This window comes from Ostrea edulis, chromosome 4, assembly GCF_947568905.1.
Source record: "Ostrea edulis chromosome 4, xbOstEdul1.1, whole genome shotgun sequence".
Taxonomy (NCBI): Eukaryota; Metazoa; Mollusca; class Bivalvia; order Ostreida; family Ostreidae; genus Ostrea; species Ostrea edulis.
The window spans coordinates 38188721-38210368 of record NC_079167.1 but is presented as its reverse complement, the minus strand read 5'-3'; the positions used below and the strand labels follow the sequence as shown (position 1 = coordinate 38210368).

The window sequence follows — 21648 nt, the reverse complement described above, 5'->3', positions numbered from 1 at the left end:
AAAGATGACATCCAAAGAGACAGTTGCTGAGTATTTCAAGAATCTTGCAAACACTATCTCAACATATAACATGCATGACAAGCCACATCTCATTTATAACATAGATGAAAAGGGCATATTCATTGATCATAAACCACCATCAGTTGTAAGTGATTCCACATACTGCCCACAGGCTGTAACTTCTGGTCGGGGAAAAACTATTACTATTCTCGGAGGAGGAAGTGCAAGTGGAGTTGCCATACCACCATTTTGTATTTTCCCCGGGAAGCGGATGAGACCAGAATTATTAAATGGAGCATCTCCAGGAACTAATGGGACTGAGTGAAACAGGTTGGCCAAATTCCGTGAATATTTAGAAAACCATTTCTTGAAGTTTGTACCTCGGAGAAACAATGAAAAGGTTCTTCTACTTTTGGATGGACACCGCTCCCATGTTTCTGTTAATCTGGTAAAATGGGCAAAACAGCAGGGCATCATCATCTTCATTTTACCTGGGCAGAATCCGCCGTAAAATGGCTGAAATATTGCCAAAACGGCGGAAAACCACAATCAATCAATCATGAGAGGCAATAATCCCGTGGGTATCCGGGTTAGAATAGGTCCTCAGCTCCCCTTGCTTGTCGTAATAAGAGGCGACTACATGGGGTGGTCTTTCGGATGAGACAGCAAAAACCGAGGCCCTATGTCACAGCAGGTGTGGCACGTTAAAGATCCATCCCTACTCAATGGCCATAATCGTCGAGCATAGGCCTAAATTTGGCAGCCCTTCGCCAGCAGCGGTGACGTCTCAACACGAGAGAACGATTCTCTCGAGAGACTTTATACAATATACAACCAATCAATCCAGAGGCAGCAAGGCATGTGAGTATTTTTGTAGAGTAAATGAATTTCATTGTGTAAATGAAGGTTCCATTCCCCAAATCTTTCTGCCTTGATGAATCTTAAGTCAAATATCTACCATATCCATGAACTGTTGATTCATTGTATATCGTTTAACATCCCTCTGGAGAATCTTTCACTTATATGGAGACGTCACCACTGCCGGTGAAAGGCTGCAAAATTTAGGCCTATGCTCGGCGCTTATGGCCATTGAGCAGGAAGGGATCTTTATCATGCCACATCTGATGTGACACGGAACCTCGGTGTTTGCGGTCTCATTCGAAGGACCGCCCCATTTAGTCGCCTCTTACAACAAGCAAAGGATAATGAGGACTTATTCTAACCCGTATCCGGAGGGGGGGGGGGGGGGGGTACTGAGGACCTATTCTAACCCGTATCCGGAGGGGGGGGGGGGTAATGAGGACCTACTCTAACCCGGATCCGGAGGGGGGATACTGAGGACATATTCTAACCCGTATCCGGAGGAGGGATACTGAGGACCTGTTCTAACCCGGATCCGGAGGGGGGATACTGAGGACCTACTCTGACCCGGATCCCCACGGGATTCCATGAAGTGATACCCTAGCTTTGACGTATGGAATGATTTGTGTGGAACTCCGAAACTTTTACAATTCATATTGTTTAACAAAGTGGTCTGACATACTTCAGTAATGCTCGCTTCTCTGTCAATCAAAGCATCATTTTTTCTGCGTCGATCAGTTCCATTGTGTTACGAACACTTTGTTCATCTGCATGGCTGTCTTTGTCAGACTCCTCGTGGGATATGTTGCGAATCTTCGAAATTATCTATATTATCAAATGTTGTGTCAGAAAATATCATCTTTATCGCACGTGCAATTGATTTCATTCAGCATATGCGATACTACATGTATATTAGCAGCATAGAAAGACTCGAGCACCTCAGAAAGTTCAGAACCGTCAATTATTAGATGACCGATGCAACCCGCAAGACTAATTTGTTTCTAAATGGATGCATCATAGCCGACTTCGATAGACTGTTAACAGGTTTCATCTAAATTATGAATTACTTCCCTGCGTAGTGTTTTGTCAAAAGTAAGAATTGGTGTAAAATAATGTAATGAAGGAAAATTGCACGGAGCCCGAAGTTTTGAGATTTAAAGCGAGCAACCGTGAATTTTTGGCTGCTTTGTTAGTTCCCTTCTCACTATTATACAATGTATACCAGTTTGTTTAGATTGTGTCAAAACCCTGTGATTTAGTGTGGTCTTGCTACCTTTCTTAAAAGAATTCATTTTAATTCATTCCCAGTATATTTTCTTTTAAAACTTTGATCCTCTATTCTGGCCCCATCCTGACCCAATGGTTTTTGAAAAGAATTTTAAGGTTTTCCCCTATTTATTCGCATGTAAAACTTGAATCTGCACTATGTCAGAAAGCTTTCATGTAAACTTCCACTTTTCTGGTTCATTGGTGTTTTAGAATTATAATTTAAAAGACCTTTCGTGATTACATGCATCTACCCTTTGAATTTCAGTAGAATAAACTTGAAAGTCCTTCACCCTAGGATGATTTGTACCGAGTTAGGCTGAAATTGACTCAGTGGTTCTGAAGTAAACGATAAAAATATGAAATGTTTACGGACAGACGGACAAACAGACAGAAGATGATCAGAAAAGTTTACGTTAGGTTTCAGTTCGACTGAGCTAAAACGTGCTCATTATATCACGTTATTTCGTTTCTTGTACATGTCATTTCTAATATATCGCAACCAAATATGACAATAATTTTATGTTTTCGTTCTTTCAATTGAATTTGATATTTTTAAGCAGAAGCCGCTTTTCATATTTTTCTAGTTTTCCTCACTAACTCTTGGTGTACTCTGTCTCATTTGGGCATTCAGCGTACCACTAAATATACCTCATATGCAGAAGAGGTCTTATTTTGAAACTTGGCATGTTTGAATAATAAACAACTGATACACAGAACTTTGTTTTTTGATTACACACATAGTATGACCTTCACATAAGATATAGATAACGTTAAAGGGAAAGGCAACCCCCAAAAAAATTACAGGATAAATGATAGGATTAATTATATGATAAAGATTTGTCATATTATTCTGTTGATATACGGCCTAGATAAGCTTCAGTACTAATTTGAAAACGTTACAAATTGAAATTCCCGCTATCTAAAGAGGCTGCCATATTGTGGAACTCCTTTGTATTCAAGACCACAAAAATCAATAAGTTTGACGTCACACCGTCTATTCCGGTTTTGATGAGATTCTAAGATCATCCACAGGTGCTTGGGTTAATGACACCCCCCCCCCCCCGAATAAACTACACGAGTTGATTTAATTATTTTTTTTCTTGAAAATATTTTTAATGAATGTCAACAACGTCTTGCATACCCATATAGTCCTAAATAATTCAAAATAAGCCCTTTGAAAAAAAATACCCTTACTGGTTAGTATAACAGAATTTATAATAACCAGTGAGGGTATTTTTTTTTAAAAGGTCTTATTTTGAATTACATGTATTTTGGACTTTATGGGTATGCAAGACGTTGACATGCATTAGAAATATTTTCAACCCCAAAAAAATCATTAAATCAACCCATGTAGCTTATTCGGAGAGGGGGGGGGGGTGTCCTGAACCCAAGCACCCGTGAGATCATCAAAGTTGTGCATGTGGTAGATTTTACGAATAAATAGTTTGATGTCTTCCTGGCAAGCAGTTAATTACACTAATGCGAAGGGGAGATGTGAATAAAGGTTGGGTTTTTTTCTCTCGAAATTCCCGACTCAACCAAGTCATTTGAAAAGAAAAGACTACGTAAACTGTGGATCAATCATTTGCGTAATGAAAAGTTGAAGTTCAAGACATTTGCATGAAGAACGTTTACCGTCTGCCTTGTCTACGACTCGACCGAACGTCTTCTTTTTGCAATTTCTTCTTGCAAAAGAACAGGCTCAAATCTGTACGGCTCCAAATTGTTCGTGACTTGTCATGTTTTAAGTGCTGCTGATGAAATTAACCGGAATAGACGGTGTGACGTCACAAATTAAACTTCAATGGCCACTCTCTTAGCGGCGGGTAATTTAGAATACATGATAGATTGATATGGATTTAATTGTTAATCAAGGATATTTGTTGTTAAAGACCGTCAATTACGATATCAGTAAGTGATAAGCAAATATGTGGTTAGAGTTGCCTTTCCCTTTAAAGTAAAAGTAACATACTTTGAAAACTGAACGAGTTCCCGTCAAGTTGCTAAACTCACGTCAGATTTGACTGTATTTGTTATTGTAGTCGTAAATCCTATCAGAGCCAGAGGTAAATTAAGTTTATCGAAGTGTAGACTTTTGAGGAACTAGCTTATAACCAATCAGAAGACTTGATAATGGAAATGTAATTAGATTGGAAGTATAATTACGAAAATATTTTACCATTTTTTTGGCAAGTTCTTTCGTTAGAGAGCATGTGTGTATTGCAGGAACAACTATATTTAATTAGAAACATACACGTTACCTTACCCTGTTTTAGAGGAACGGAAAGCGATTTGAATAAATCACATATTTAGCAAAGAACATGTAAACCTAAATAACATATTCTACAAGACATCATATTTATCTCTCAAGTTACATAATCAATAAATCTAAGCATATAATACAAAATGTAGTCAGGCAAACACATCCTCTCGTTCCACGATCTTTTTTATCATTTCTAATTTTCTGTATGTTCATTCTGTAGTAAAATTGAGGGGGTTTTCACATAGGATGAGTAATAACTCATTCATCATTGCATTATTTCCTTACAAATAACGATATAACCTATACCTAGTACTGCCTCCGTGTTTGCCAGAAATGATGGCGACTATATTGATCATTGAATATACGTATCCGCGACATCTAATGTCAGGATAAAAACAAAAATCATTTTTACTGAAAATCGGCAATATTCCCAAATGAGTTATCATGTGGTAAATGTAGGGAATGATAGATATATTTTTGCTGTATTCTTTTTTTTCTATTAATTGATTGTAGTTTTCTTTTTCCTGGGGTTTTTCTATCAGATAAAAATATTCTCGGCCAATATATAATACACGTAAAAATGAAGAAAAATACATGTAGGAAGTTCCAAAGTACACTGCATAGTCAAAATGTACATTCGCAGTAGATGGAGTATTTTGCCATGCATGTTTGTTCATAAATCAAAATAGTTTGGTCACTATGAAGATTGTTGGTCATAGTTTGGTCACTATGAAGATTGTTGGTCATTTTCTATACATGTATTTCATCTCCAAGACCAACCATGTGGATTGATTATCGGTTGACAGATGGATTTGTAAGGACATGTTGAACCGCTGACTTGTTCACGTGTGAATGATCGTCTTTTAAAATATTGTTTGACATGATTTGGCCAAGTTTTCATACCATGGAATTTTTAGCGCATATAAAAAATATTACGCAAATTTACACACACGCACGCACCCACACACACATGTTTGTAAGTTTTCTTTTTTAAACAGAATCCGACAAAGCTGCCTGGAACATTTGTTCTTGAAAAAAAGAATATTTTTAATTACAAAAATAACAAATTAGCCGTGCTAGGTACAATATTGATGCTTTCTCCTAAAAAAGACTTTTTGGTGTCTAATAATTTGTTTACTAGTGGTCATTTGTTTACAAATAATTATTTTCCCACGGGAAGAATCCCAATCGGCTATCATTAAGTGCAAGACGTGCTTTCTGCAAAGACATATAGGGCTAGCACGGGCGTTTAATTGTACGGTTTAATTGTTTATTGCTATAATGCGGCAATATTAATTATGAGCTGGAAGTTTTTGTCCACCAGCAGGTTTTTTTTATGAATCATGAATATGTCGTGAAGTGACCACCAGTTGTGGGTGGAGACCGTAAGCTATTAAGGAGAGGATTCTCGTCCCAAGTGGTTTCCAGTTGCTTTTGCCAGATACATATACGTGTTGCTTTGTAACCACCAGTTGACTTTTGGGTAACACTTATTCCAACTAAGAGTAAATCAAATCTAAAAGCAGTAAAATATAATATATCGAAGAGAGAGGGGGTGATAAAAACGCAAGGATTTGACATGATTATAGCATGCGACAGTGATAACGGCGATTTGAGAGTAATCACGCATAATTTAACATTTACTTCAAACATGTTTTACATAGTTTAAACGTGTATGAATACGAAATTGTTTAGCTTGGTGCCATAAAACGACGAAAGACCTACATACATAATAAGAGATATTTGGGTTAATTAAATATAAAATACAACTGATCACCGGAATCAGCAGAGTCACAAATTTATGTAATTTGGGACGAATTGATTAATGAATTTGACCAATTTTACCACAATATGGAAATAATTTACTGACTTTCCACCCTGGTCATTTGAATTTTTGACTGAATTATAATTGCATCTCATTACACCTTTTTCAATCCCTTTTTTATTTTTAGTATTTGTAAATCGATTTCAGGAACAAAGATTCATGATACGTTTGATATTGCGGTACTTCTGTTATCGTGCAGCAAATATCCAAGATGAGAGGGATAGCAGAACATATCCCCCGTTGATACATAAATAAAACTGTTATCTTCATATATACTTCAGAGTTACGTCTAACCTCGAAAGTTGTTGGTTTTAATCATCAAACTTCACGGACTATAAGGTTACCGAGCCGTGTTCAGCAGAGTTTCACCGATCAAACGCAAGGCAGACAGTGAGTCTAATTTGCGTTGTTTTGAATGAAAATGTTTGTAACTTAATTTAGAGATTGTAATTGATTTCTGAAGGAAACTGAAAACCACACGTCTGTCAATCACCCCCGAATATCTATTGACATTGTCTGATTTATGCTTATGATGGTCATTAAATGATCATATACACAGTTCTTATTGCACTGACTCGTTTTCGTCTAGTAAACCGCTTGATCGATTAACGTCGCGTGCTGTAAATGTCACTTTTGACCAATCAGAACTGTGGATTTTACCTTAACTTTCTGCTTAAAACTGGCCTTTCACACGACCTGCTATAGGAAAAAACTTGTGAATATATAAATGAAAGTAATTAGAGATCGACACTCCAGATGGTATACTTATGCATTTATGATAATGATGTATCAAATGAAAAAAATCATCTGACTGGAATATTTTTAAAAATTCAAATGACTTTGTCAAAATGTGCGATTCCAAGAATGCGATGATGCATCAGTATAGTGCAGAAAATTACTATTCTTTTGGCACAGGAAACAGTCACTTTGGACCAGAGCGCGGATATCGTAAAATTCGCCCCATTATTGCTGGAAATGCCGCGCGTGAGAGATCTAGGGTGAAAACTTTGCGTAGTGCGTTTCTAGACCTGCAAAGAACACTTCCGGCAGTTCCACCCGATACTAAACTTTCTAAGTTAGACGTACTGGTGTTGGCAACCACATATATTGCCCATTTAATGCGGACTTTGAACGAGGGAGTAGATGACAATCAGCTGTTTGCAGCCAATGGTATAATGCATCCTGTAAAGGTAGGTAGATTGTGTTTGGTATAAAAATACATTAAAATCTTAATTTTGACAATTTAACGTAAGAATAGTAGAATTCTGACCATTGTTTACTACGGCCTGCGTGTCGTCAATGGAAATATATTCACAGTATTACGATGTCGTCACCGTAAAGTTTGGATTATAGTATCAATCTGAAGCCAAGTTTCTTTGTTGTTGGACATAAGTATGAAAAATTTGCTATTAGAAGAATGAGATTTTCTGCACTATTGAACAGTTTAACTTTGTTATAATGCGTAGATGAAATGCTTTGAAATGACCCCGTAAAATGTTTTATTGTATTGCTGATAAATAGTCTATTATAAAATCTGCGTAAAATCTAGAGAATGTTAGCGTTCAGTATCCTGAGAATTTATTGAACGCTAACTTTGCATTGCGTAAATCGTATGCGCCCGAAACATTCCGAGTATTAGCGTTCAATATTGACGTTACCGTAACGACGTAAACAAGCCAAAATGGCAGAAGACGGTCCTCCTAATCTGACAGAGCCGGTATTTGATATTTATTTAAACAAAATGTTTTACTGTACATAAATTATGATGTCCCCATTCACAAAATCAGTTTGCTTCATGCATCAATGACAGGTTTAATATTGAACAGTTAAGAAATGCACGCTGATTATTGCACACTTTCACCTTACACGTAGATGCCAATATTGATGAATTCTCGTCTATTTTGGAGTATTATGAGTGAAAAGGGGTATGATTTAACAACTAAATACTTTGGCTATATAATAAAAGGGTTATTGAACTTATATTGGTGAATATTGGCACTTGCTGGCTGTCGAAATGCACTCGCAAGCTCGTGCATTTTTACAGCCAACTCATGCCAATATACGTTCAATAACCCTATATTATATAGCAACTTATTTCACCGACAAAAAATGATGGAGTCCGCAATTCATGTTTGGCAATTGATATTATAATACTTATTTTATTTGTGACGGCATTTTCGACAAGCACTGACACCATTTGCAATAATGGAGGAATTAAGCAAAAAGGGGGCAAGCTTTGTTAGTGTAAATTAAAATAATTACCAAATCAGTATCTGATATATGAAGTGTTAAGACTTCCAAGATATCTGTTAGAATGGCAATGTTCATGTAAAAGTCTGAAAATTACGAAACATATCAAAATCGGTGTATTTGGTATAGCATCAAGTGTGTCGATTTTCTGGATCTTAATATTATCCCGTTTCTGTCGTTTAAATGTTTTTACGACCCATGGCAGAACTGAACCACGGTAAAGTATACAGATATTCATTAAATCTTGGAAAGTCAAAATAATACCAAAGTTGCATGTAGATATTGTACACAACCTTCGATTTCAAAAACCCATTATTTGTAGAGTTATAAAATGTTCTGGTAGTCATTTCATTTTTGCATGATTCCTCATAAATACCGTTTTGCATAAAAGAAAGTTATATTTTAACTTTACATTTGGCACCAGCATTGAGCGTAAAGTTTTTGTTTATGCCGTCATTGTAGAAACACTTGTATTTTCTATTGCTTCTCGTCCCTCCCTTTCCCATTATAATTATACTAATGAGTAAAGCATGTTGCAACATGTTTATTATTTTTTAAATATTAGAATATATATTGTACATTGCTCAAAGATCTCCATTCGTTCATTAGAATCAAGAAGTTATTAGGGATTTATCGAGGCTTCAAATCTTTATTTACAGTGCGTTTTTCTAATAAGTTGCAATGTACATATGTATATACAATGTATTTCCTATGTTTTTACTTTTGATATATGTACAAATTGTATTGGTAGCCATTTCCTCATTAATCATAATGTGCTGCTGTTTTTAACAATGCCCGTTGGAATCTTGATAAATATAGTACGTCTATTTTAAGGGCTGGGAATTCTGACAGAAATGAAAGTAAAATGTAAATATAAGAAATAAACTTAATTTTTTGAAGATAGGTAAAAGGACTGCAGCGCTTTAGCCCGGCATACCTACACGAAGGGCGTTCGCGCTTTATGAATTATGTCGGCGGGTACCGTCACAGTTTGTACCCTCACGTATTTTCAAAAATAAATTCATTTCTTCAAAATACGCCGAGTAAAATTGAACTCACCCCAAAAATGTTCTCTTTATACTGTACATGAACAAGTGAAGATAACGAAGAGTGACTAATCTCATAAATCCTATTGGAAATACAAAATTAAGAGAAGGGAAAACACGGACCCCTGGACACACCAGAGATGGGATATGTGTAACAAAAACACTATGGGGTGTCATAACAATCATTCATCCTTTAGGATTTCCTCTCTACCTTAAAACGTTTTGGTGAGAATTTCCGTACATTTCGAGTTGGATGAGTGGATATACGATTTCATACTCATTCGTGTTTGCAAAGTATTCGATTTCATAGTAAACCAAAACTGGCTATTTTTAGATAGAATCCAAATCAAAACACAAAATTAATATTTTGATTATAGATGTTTAAAGTACAAAAATAAAAAGCAGGAAATACCCGGTGTATTATATCAACTTCTAAAAAACTTATATGGTCTTGATGATTCTGAAATATTCATGTCCGTGTGTATCACGCCTGTGTGACAATTCTAAGGTTAGATAGCGATCAGAATTTTCTGGTTCCCTCCCTGATACAAATTACTTCATACATCTTTCTTTGTTCTTCTTTTCAGAAGTGGCCAATGCGGTCCCGTCTTTACGCCGGAATTCTAACTAGTGCGTGTCCAGTGTTACGTCCTCCAAGTCCAACTACAGTCCCCTCCCAGCCACACCCCTCACTCCCCACCGGACTGGGGGAACCTTCTCCTCCATGGAAATCGCCCCAAGGGTCAAAATCGCCCTACTCAGGTTACCAGTCAACTTTGTGAACATTTTCCTGTGATTTACATATCCAATTTTTCATCATTATAACGTTGTTTTGTTCGTTCCGTGTGTTTCGTAAATACTGCTATTATGTAGACTGTCTTAAATGCACTTATGAAATAAAATTGTTTTAATTGCTACAATTCTAGTTAGTGGTCGCATATATTAATTTCGTAATCATACTGGCGACCTTTAACAAGAGAAAACGTGTTCATGTGTCAATGATCCTTAAGTTGTGTACGGAGTGAATGCGATCACCTCACAAACAATCAATTACCACGCCGTTCATTTGTAGCCTGTCAGAGCTGCATGGTGAGTGATTTACAAGACAGTGCGTAAAGAAGACATGTATCCATGACTTAATTTTTGCTAAAATATTTATTGAATGCTAATCAGATATTTCCCACAGAAATGAGAATTGTGATAATTCAGGTCTTCACTTACGATTTAATATTCTAGAAAAATAAACCATGATTCATTTACGTATCGTAAAGGACTAGTCCCAGTAACCTAGTGGTTGAGGCTTTCACAAGCGTAAGGTCCCGGGTTCGGTTTTCAATCCTTGTGACGCATCAAACCTCAGGCATTTAACACACTGTAGAAGTGGTTATTTACGCTGAGGGTTACGTTCGCGTTTTTCCACGTCCAACACTACGCGGGGGAGGGGGGGGTACGGATATTAGTGTAACCCCCCCCCCCCCGCGTAAATAACCAGTTTTACAGTAGGTAGTGACTACTGTCCTTTTGCCAACATTGGTGAAGTTGATTTAAATGGGATTCCGGACATTTTGGATATTGACTTTAATTCAGACGTACTGAGACCGACTTTATTCAAACACCCGAGAAGGCACGTTTTGGTCTAAAGTTTAAAATTGTGTTTTGCCACGAGTTATAAGTACTTTATCTTAGATAGCATCAGCCATCGTCAGGATGTGGCATAGGAACATAATAAAAAAGATGCCCTAGCTTAACACTTGTGACAGGAGGTAGATAAGACAAACCAAGAGTTCTTTTTGTAAAATATTTCCCACAAACAGCAATAAGTCACCTGAATCACTCAGGTGACATATTGCTGTTGGTCTGCGTCCGTCGTGCATTAACAATTAAACATTTTTAACTTCTTGATAACTACCATTTTAATTCTTATTAAATTTGGCATAAAGCATCTTTAGGACAAGGGGGACATAATTGTAAATTTCAGAACGTCTGCATCCTCGGGACCTTAGGGGCGGAGAAAAAATGCTAAACATTGACCAATTTTCTCTTTTCTACAACCCCACATCTGTAAGAAACACTAAATGCACCATCAGGTAGACCAGGTAAACCTCTACTATAATTGTAAATTTCATGCTCCCCGGGGTAGAGGTTCGGATTCCAAGGCGGGGCCAAACTTGGTATACAGTCTTTATGTGTAAAAACATTATAGAGGGATACTACATCAGAGAAATTTGATATGATTGAAAAGTGGGGGATATGTAAAGCAATATTTTGAAATTGAAAACTTTCAGATTTATTTAGTCAAAAAGTGCAGTTTTAGTAGAAAGTACCCCAACCCGGGGCTAAAGCTACCAAATTATAGTTATCTCTCTTTTGTTTTCCCTGGAAATAATTTCAAGGTAGCTCACTACACTAAACTTTTATTTGATGGCTCGTTAAAACACTTCTCGTGAAGTGTGATTTCATCATTTGTGATTTTTCCCGGAATGATAAACAATGTAGTTTTTTTTGTTGCAAATATGATATTCTTGAGTCCAAATTTCGCTGTGATTTGGTGCATGATATGAATATCTAATAAAACATGCCTAAAAGATTCAGATATAAACGTTCTAATGTTTTTAGAAAAAATTATTCATGAAAATTGAAAACACTATTTGCTTATGTATATGTTTTTAAATCTACGGATAAAATCTTCAGATAGCATGTCAGTTAGAAAAAGATATATATCGAAGAAATATATTATAAAAAGGAATTGAAACGAAATGACCAAGTTTTAGATAAAATCACTGGAGAAAAAAGTACCGATCCCGATCAAAATTGATAGAAATCACTAAAATAATACTATTGTTGCTAATTGTATGCACTGTTCATCAAGAAATTAGTTTCCTTTATAAAGTAGTTTAATTTGTAAACCATTTTACATCAAGGGAATGTAGTTTTCTGATTACAATGTTCTCTATGACTACTTTTTTAGGTTCAAATTCGAAAAATCATAATATTTCTGAATTTTGACCATTTCATTTCAATTTCTTTTTTAAATATATTTCCCTGCTATATCTTTTTTCAAATTGACATTTTTTAGAAGATTTTATCCGTAAATTTAAAAAAAAATAGCAAATAACGTTTTCGATTTTTATACATATTTTTTTTTTTATTTAAACAAGAGGCCCACACGCCTTATCGGTCACCAGGCGGCCGTTTCACTAAACGATCGTAGATCGTAAACGTAGACTTAAATATGAACGTAGCACGTAAGACCGTTTCACTAAAAGTTACGATTTGCGATTTACGATCAATATTATTTTCATTTTATTATTTGCTTTTATCAATATAATTTCATTTTCTTATTCCTTTTTTTTAATCCGTTGAACATAGTTTACTTATTGATGGAAATTTGGCTCACATGAGCAGATCGATACATGGCATTTAAAATTCTAAAATGTAAATCTTTTATGTTATTTCTTATATCACCCCCACCCCTATTTTAGTTACATGTAAATCAATAAAAATTATTCTATCAATTGTTTAAACATTCTAGGAATTTTCTTTACGTTACACTAGAGATCGGGCTCAACTTGCATGGGTTACTGCAGACGATAAGGATATGTTTAAAACCATGAGGAAATAATGAATGAATATTTCTTTTCATGGTAGGATTAATTTTAAATCTACCTCCATAGAGAAAAGAGTTCTAAAAAGTCAGACGTAAATCGCAATCGTAAGTGTTACGACTACGATAGGTTTCGTGAAACGCTCGTATACGTGCGAGTCAAATGATCTTAAGCGTAATCGTACGTTTACGATCTACGATCGCTTAGTGAAACGGCCGCCTGAATACTAGTGAAAAAGCATCACTACTTCCATGGGCTATGGAATCTAGAAAAAAATTTCCTGTTCTGAATATCTAAACTAAATTCTAATGTTCAGCAACAGTATAAACAAGATGTCTTCTTAAAACTTCACTGCCCTCAGAAGTGCAAACACTGATGCAAGGCTTTAAATAATAAGTGTATTAACATTAAAACATCAAAACGATATGACTAATTCACAATTTTTTGTACATCCTTTTATGCTATTCCTAAGAATGCATTTAGATTTTATACAGTAGCAGTAAACTTACACATAAATACTAAATACTAAGTTTGGTCCTACCCTGGGGTCAGAACGCTTACTCTGGGGATCATCAAATTTACAATTTTGGTAAAAGACTACCTGCTCTATCCATTTAGTTTCAATTTAGTATGAATAGCACTAAAGAAGATGCTATTCCAGTGTTTTACACATAAACACTATGTAACAAGTTTGGCCCCGCCCTAGGGTCAGAACCCCTACCCCGGGATTATGAAATTTACAATTTTGTTAGAGGCTTTCCTGCTCTACATCACTATGCATTTAGTTTTTCTTACACGTGTACTGTTCTTGAGAAGATTTTTGAAAATTGGTCAATTTGGGGCAATTGTCGACCCGCCCCTAATGCCCCAGGGGTGCAGGAATCCTGAAATTTACAATTTATGTTCCCCTTGTTCCAAAAATGTTTCATACCAAATTTGAAAAGAATTGGAATGATAGATAACTGACCATTTTGGGCCCACCCTGATACCAAAACCCTACCCCTGGGATCATCAAATTTACAATTTGGTAATGGACAACCTGTTCTTTTTATATCTATTTATTTTCAATTTAGTATCAATAGCACTAAAGAAGATGTTATTTAAGTGTTTTACACATAAACACTATATACCAAGTTTGGCCCCCACCCTGGGGTCAAAACCCCTACCCTGGGGATCATGAAATTTACAATTCTGGTAGAGGCCTCCCTGCTCTACATCACTATGCATTTAGTTTTTCTTACACGTGTGCAGTTCCAGAGAAGAAGATTCTTGAAATTTAGTCTATTTTGGGCAGTTTTTGTCCCGCCCCTAATGTCCCAGGGGTGCAGGAATCCTAACATTTACAATTCACGTCCCCTTAGTTCCAGATATGTTTCATACCAAATTTGAAAAGAATTGGAATGATAGTTATCAAGAAGTTCAAAATTTCTATTCTTCACACATTTAATAAATGACCATTTTGGCCCCACCCTGATACCAAAACCCCTACCCCTGGGATCATCAAATTTACAAATTTGGTAATGGACAACCTGTTTTTCTAAATATCTATTTACTTTCAATTTAGTATCAATAGCACTAAAGAAGATGTTATTTAAGTGTTTTACACATAAACACTATATAACAAGTTTGGCCCCACCCTGGGGTCAAAACCCCTACCCTGGGGATCATGAAATTTACAATTTTGGTAGAGCTTTTGCTGCTCTACATCACTATGCATTTAATTTTTCTTCCACCTGTGCAGTTCTAGAGAAGAAGATTTTTGAAAATTGGTCTATTTTGGGCAGTTTTTGCCCCGCCCCTAATGCCCCAGGGGTGCAGGAATCCTGAAATTTACAATTCATTCCACCCTAAATTCCAAAAATGTTTCATACCAAATTTGAAAAGAATTGGAATGATAGCTATCAAGAAGAAGTTCAAAATTTCTATTGTTCACACATTTAATAACTGACCATTTTGGGCCCACCCTGATACCAAAACCCCTACCCCTGAGACCATCAAATTTACAATTTTGGGAGAAGACTACCTTTTCTTTTTAAATATCTGTAGGTAGTGATTGCATGGGTCATTGAAAATTAAAGAATCTATGAATTTTTTTGATTTTTACATATTTTATAGTTGACAGTATCTGCAACTCATTATGAAAGTATCATATAGGGTTTTCACGGAAATTGTGACGCTACGGTTGTCATAGTAACCCCTCTTGTTGACTTTCCGTAATAAATGGTACAGGTATTTCAGGTGATGTTTAAAAATGATACAAAAGGAGCAAGGGATACAAATTTTATATCAAATTGAAGTTAAAGCCTTAAATGATATATGGTTTGTATTAATATGTCCATTTATTTTCATATGAAGTAGAAGCAGGGCTGCTTATGAGCAATTTCGCAATTTTTAGAAGGCAATTATTCACCAAAGCAGACATATTTTCACTCCCTGAGGAATAAATGACCAATTAATTTTTTTTATTTTTAAATATGTTTTAACATATGTTAGGAGGAATTTTTCCTGAAAGTATCAATATTGGTTTTCAGGTTTACTATGGCACTATGATCGCTATAGTTACCCACTCCCCCTCCTTACATAAATGCTGCAGGTGATAATTACAATAGATATGCATCTTACATGCATTTATTTCAACTCATATTAAAACTATGAAAATGTTTTGATGTTTATTATTGAATTTATTCTACATAGAATGATAGTACTGTTGCTTTGGAGATGTTTTTATTATTTTCTATTTGAAATTACTTGTATATTCATGCTCTGTAAGTGTATGTTAAAAACGCGGGAAATGTAACCCATCCGATGTAAACTGTGCATTGTGACGTCAATACCTGCAATGTCTTCTTTTTTTTTTTTTTTCTCCTTTCAAACCAAGCGATTATCGAACAATAAAACTTTCTTACTTTTTATATTATAAGAAAGAACTGAACTAATTGAGAAAAAGATATTAACAGCAAGTGCTGCTTTTCAGACTACACACTTTTTGATTTCTCTTAACATCCACGTTACATAGCATTTTAGATTTATGTGCACTAACACAATATAGGCCTACATGTTATGAAATTCATAGCATTATATATTATGATTTTAATAGGCTTAGTGGTTTGTGAACTAAATTTACGTGCTGTAAGACTGAAAATTAACAGGGGAGGGGTTGGGGGGGGGGGGTTACATGTATTATGGAGACTTAGGGCCTAATGTCTATTTTAAAAAAAAAAAGATAATTAAAACATAAGGGATTTTTCATTTGCATTGTATTTCATTTGTATATTTCTAAACATTTTTTCACTTTACCCTGTGTCTGGTTATAGCTGACAAGTCTGTTTCCATCGTCTGTCATTATTACTGATGCATAAGCGCTTGACGTATTCCGGAATCGGAAACGAAATAGTCTCTTTTTAGATACTACATGAATAAACCACGTGATGCCTTGCAATCACTACCTTCAAACGATCTAGTTCAATACAACCTATCATTTGGTCAAATGCTGTTTAACGTGTTTCATACCGATTGTATAGGCCGTTCTTGGCACACTGATTATGACTACGGACAACTCCGTTTACCTGATCAGGGTATATGGCTCACGGTGGGTGTGACCGATCGACAGGGGATGCTTCTCCTCCTAGACACCTGATCCCACCTCTGGTGTGTCCAGGGATCCGTGTTTGCCCAACTATCTATTTTGTATTGCTTCTAGGAGTTATGGGATTGATCACTGTTCGTTATCTTCACCTTTCATTTGATTGTATAAATCAAGTGGTATACGCTTAGAACTGGCGTATGTAGTGGCACAGTACGTTTGAAGTTTCTCCTTCACGGCTTTTAATATTTTTGTGAGGAGCAAAGATAATGGCTTCGTAGAAGATTTACTGGATCCTATGGAATTCCATATACGACAGCCAACTGCTTACTGTTTATGCACATGTAGTCAGTATGGACGGCCTTGTAGAGAACTATTTCAAGAAAGGCAACACTGTGTTAGAAATCACGGCCATTTTTCGTGACAAGCATTCAGTGTATATCAGGTGATTTTTCTTTTTTTCCCTTATTCATGTGCATGTAATCGTATTTGTTTCTAACGGAAAAGTAAGAAATCAGTAATTTTCTCTCTCTCTCTCTCTCTCTCTCTCTCTCTCTCTCTCTCTCTCTCTCTCTCTCAACACATATAAATGCTTTTATTATAGCTATCGACATGTTCAAAGAGTGATGAGAAGACTTGGACTTAAGCGTCGCGCAAATGAATCGCCTATAGAGGAAATAATCAAGCGGAAATGTCCTCTGGATCTGGACATACCATTGGGGTACGTCCAATGCAATATAGGCTTCAAACAAAATACAAGCTTATTGTCACAAAGTGAAAAATTCATTATCTGAATAAGATAATGATGCAACTGTAGTAGAATTATCTCTCCTTAACCCTCCATCAGTTATATGCATTGTATATACATATATACAAGCGTGTTCCAGTAGTAATTTGCTAAAAATAGCAAATTACAACTTCGTTGGTTAGTATAAACAGATCAGTGTTTTGGATAAAGTTTTGTAGACGTACTGTCAATGACCTTATGAATGCTATGAACCCTTACGAGCTGGAGTCTCGAAAAACTGGGGGATTGTCCAGAAGAGTTTACTCAGTGCGAGGACCGAATCATATGTGGCACTGTGATGGCTATGACAAACTGAAACCGTTTGGAATTTGTATACATGCAGCAATCGATGGATGCATGGTCAAGAAACATTGTTTGGTTGCGAGTGGGTCGTACAAATAACGATCCAAATGTGGTATGTAGCTATTACACCGCGGCAATACGAAAAACAGGGTTTGTGCCACTTGTTTTGAGAGTGGATGCAGGAACAGAAAATTGTTTAATGGCTGATGTTCATTCCATACTTCGCGAAGATCATGATGATGGATTTGCAGAGAATTGTGTTTTCACTGGAAGTTCCCCCCATAATAAAAGAATAGAGAGATGGTGGAGATATCTAAAAGACACGTATATTAACTCCTGTGTATCTAGAGATGGTGGAGATATCTAAAAGACACGTATATTAACTCCTGTGTATCTAGAGATGGTGGAGATATCTAAAAGACACGTATATTAACTCCTGTGTATCTCTTTTTAAAGACAAGAGAAATAGTGGAGTTCTTGATCTTTCCGATGCTATTCATATTGAGGTTTGCGATTCTGCTTCATTCCTGTATTAATACAGGCAGACCTGGATATGGTGAGGAACACATGGAATAATCATCGAATTAGAAAGCAGAACACACTTTGCCCATCAGGTCGACCATTAATTCTGTAAAACTACCCAGAACTATTTGGCTGTTGTTATATGAAAATGGATGTTGACATAGACGTCCTTGATATGTGTGAAGAAATCCAGGCAGTTGAGAATGATTTTGAAATGGGCTCATCTAATGAGTTTTCTGAAATAGCTTTAGAGTCAATGTTGCATTTAGGCTTGTCTTTACCATACACTCTACATGATGCTATGGAACGTTTTGGAAATATCATTACAGTTTTGAATAATTAAATACACACTAGTGATGCTAAAGGCTGTTATACCCAGTATGTGGTTTTTTTTATTAAGGTACACTGTAAAATTCATTCCATTAAGACTTGCATGTATCATTAATATCATTAACTAATTAAAAGCTGTACTACAGGAAACTAATATACGATCCATGGCGAGATAAACTAAATTATTTCACCGAATGAAATCGAAGCTGATCAAATTACCTTGGGAAATAGCAGGGAAACGAATTAGGTCATACACAATTCTGGTAACAATTCAAAAGTTATGTGACCGAACATGAAAGTGGGTCCAACATTATGCCCCTAACCCAAAATTTGTATGCGATGGGAGTAGAGCGATATTACAATCATTATAACGATCGCAAATACAAATCGATGAACAGAAAACAGAAAGTATTTACTGTTTATTGAACTCCAGTCATATTCTTGTATGCCATATATGATATTTTCATATCAAATTATTGCCTGCTTTGTCAATAATTATGCACTTGCTACAACATTAACATAAATCAAACTAGATACATTGTACATGTGTAAACTTAAACAATTGTAAGACAATAACAAAAATGTAACAACAGCGTTTTCCGAAACGCACATGACAAAAGTGAGAAATTACAAAATAATTTTAATTAAATTAATGTTCTTGAAATAAGGAGGTCATTAAGGTATTAGCCTTGTTTATATAATAGAGTCAGCAAAAAGAAAGAATTCAAGTTATCCTTCTATGCCTTAATTTCTGAGATCAGACCGTCGATAAAATACCTGAAAGTCAATATCATCACTGTAATTAAGTTCGACAACGCTCTCTGAAACCGGTTTGGTCTTGATACTCTTTGTCTCTAGAACATGCAGATTTCTAGGATCATTCTCGTATTTTTTGGACGTTTTATCAAACTTTGGTACATCCTCTTTTGGAATAAGGAAAAGGGGTCCGTAACCCGTATCAACCAGATCGATTTTCCCCCTGTGACGTTTGCTCATCGAAGAACAGCTGCGCGATAGCGTTTCTTACGTACACCGGAAGATATTTCCTTGAATCAACTGATTCGAGTGTAGAGTCGGGAAGATCTTTTAACTTCATTTCCTCCTCTGCTTCGAGTTGCATTTGGATCTCATACAGTTCGTCGGGGATTCTCTGCAATTATAACAAATTCCTACAATGTATATACTGTACTTCTTACTTAATTTCAAATTTTACATGTAGGAAACACCCAAACACAGGCATGGACGTAGCAGCTGAATGGGGGTTGGGGGGGGGGGGGGGTGGGGGGGGTAGCATACATATAAGGCTTATACAATACTACACTCCCCTAACTACCTGACGTTTGGACTTTAAACTTTTTTTAGCTTGCCCAGAAATGTTTGTTAGATGCCCACCCCTTTTGAAAACGAGGCTACATCCCTAACAGGCAGTACCCTAGTTCACTTTTTTTTAGCATACTGTATGATACGAGTGCCCATTTCCTAGATGCATTAGTTGCTGTTTAAAATGGAAACTATTTACCTCTTCACTATCTTCATTCTTACTCCCTTCTTCAGTGTTGTCATCACTGAAATGAAATCAGATACCACCGGTGTATGAGAGAGAGAGAGAGAGAGAGAGAGAGAGAGAGAGAGAGTAAATCACTCATTATTTAAACTTTCACAAACCTGGAGTGGAAGGACTCCTGTTTTATAAGGTAGATACGTGGAAGTGTAACAAAGTTTGATTGTTTAACAAACTGTGAACAGGTTATGTTTTTATCTTAATGTTGTGTATCATACGTCCCAAGATAACAGTCTGAATCTTCATCCATATTATACAATCCCCTAGCAATTTTCAGCATATCATCATACGTTGCATCCTTTCGTATGGTTTCCTTTTTAGCACCACCGCCTTGTCGAGGCATTAGATATTTGACTGCACCGTTAACAAACGTCATCAATCCAAACGTCACTTTGTATGTCTCTATTTGTTTTCGCTTTTTGGAGAGTACTGGTTCATCAATCTATAATGGTGCAAAACGATATGAAAAAAGGATGGAAACGGTAAAGAGTTATTAAAATGCATAAAACATTTATGATTATGTACAGAGGCGGATCCAGGATTTATCAAAGAGGGGGCGTAATGAGTGGCAAAGACACAGATACTCTAGGGGTCCAGGACCACCCATCCACCAAACCCTGGACGTCGGATTTTTTTTTAACAAATCATATTCATGCGATCTAATACTGTAAATTACAGAGAGATCAGTTAAATGAGACCACTGCATATACAGTTATCATTTCAGTTGTTTCTGGACACCCTCAATACCCCAGTGCGACTCTAATTCAGGGTGGCGGACATCAACGGGAGTCGTTAAGGTGGGGTTTTACCCCTACCGTTATTAAAAAATTTCAAATGCTCTGCCAACAAAAAAGAGGGTTACGCCCCTTCTAAATCCGCCACTGATGTAAAGTTAAAGATTGTCAGACAACGGATATTGGTATGATCCATGTTCGCTGTAAACTTAAACGGGTGCCTCCAATTGAAAATGTTTATAAAACCTTCTCTCAGATTTCTTCTTATAAGAAATACATTTTTTTTATCGACAGTAAACATTCGCAAGTAGACTTACCTTCATGGAACATCTGTCAAGACATTTTCGTCTTATTGACTGCAACTTTTCCTTTATTAGTCTGCACTGAGAGTTTTTGATTACTAGTGCCAGAATATACAATTTTTAAACTAATTTTAAATAACACGGCCCCATGAATCAAAATTTGAAATCATATAACGTTTAAAATCAATTTCACTAAACAAATAAAATTTTCATAATTGTATACCTAATTATAATTGAAGCTAGTTATATTCTGAAATGTGCGATTTCATAAAATTACGAAATCAAGTCTCTTCTCAGTTTATGGCCTAGTGTTAGATCCATATTATTCTTTTATCTTTTAATGGAAAAACAATTAACATATTTACCTGCGCTAGGACTTGGCAAATTACATTTATTTGTCAAATCTA

At 36.0% G+C, this 21648-nt stretch overlaps 2 protein-coding genes across 2 annotated transcripts in view; both read left to right on the top strand.

Moving 5' to 3' along the window:
- LOC130053792 (uncharacterized) overlaps positions 1 to 511 on the top strand; it is a 4016-nt gene extending 3505 nt beyond the window's left edge. Inside the window, exons 2-3 of the mRNA XM_056161365.1 lie at positions 1 to 227; positions 357 to 511. The exon at positions 1 to 227 is cut by the window's left edge and continues 299 nt beyond it. Coding sequence (XP_056017340.1) covers positions 1 to 227; positions 357 to 511 — 382 coding nt within the window. The remainder of the gene's footprint in view (positions 228 to 356) is intronic.
- A 6555-nt stretch (positions 512 to 7066) lies between these two features.
- Positions 7067 to 10391, top strand: LOC125667926 (transcription factor 24-like). Its single transcript, XM_048901609.2, has 2 exons — positions 7067 to 7408; positions 10102 to 10391. The coding sequence occupies exons 1-2, from the start codon at positions 7067 to 7069 to the stop codon at positions 10294 to 10296; spliced, it is 537 nt and encodes a 178-aa protein (XP_048757566.2). The 3' UTR covers positions 10297 to 10391.
- Positions 10392 to 21648: the final 11257 nt, after the last annotated feature.

Bases quoted from the DNA above. Each gene is read 5' to 3' on its own strand.
- LOC125667926 (XM_048901609.2), top strand. From the start codon at position 7,067: ATGTGCGATTCCAAGAATGCGATGATGCATCAGTATAGTGCAGAAAAT. The intron at 7,409-10,101 runs GTAGGTAGATTG...TCTTCTTTTCAG, and splicing joins GTATAATGCATCCTGTAAAG to AAGTGGCCAATGCGGTCCCG.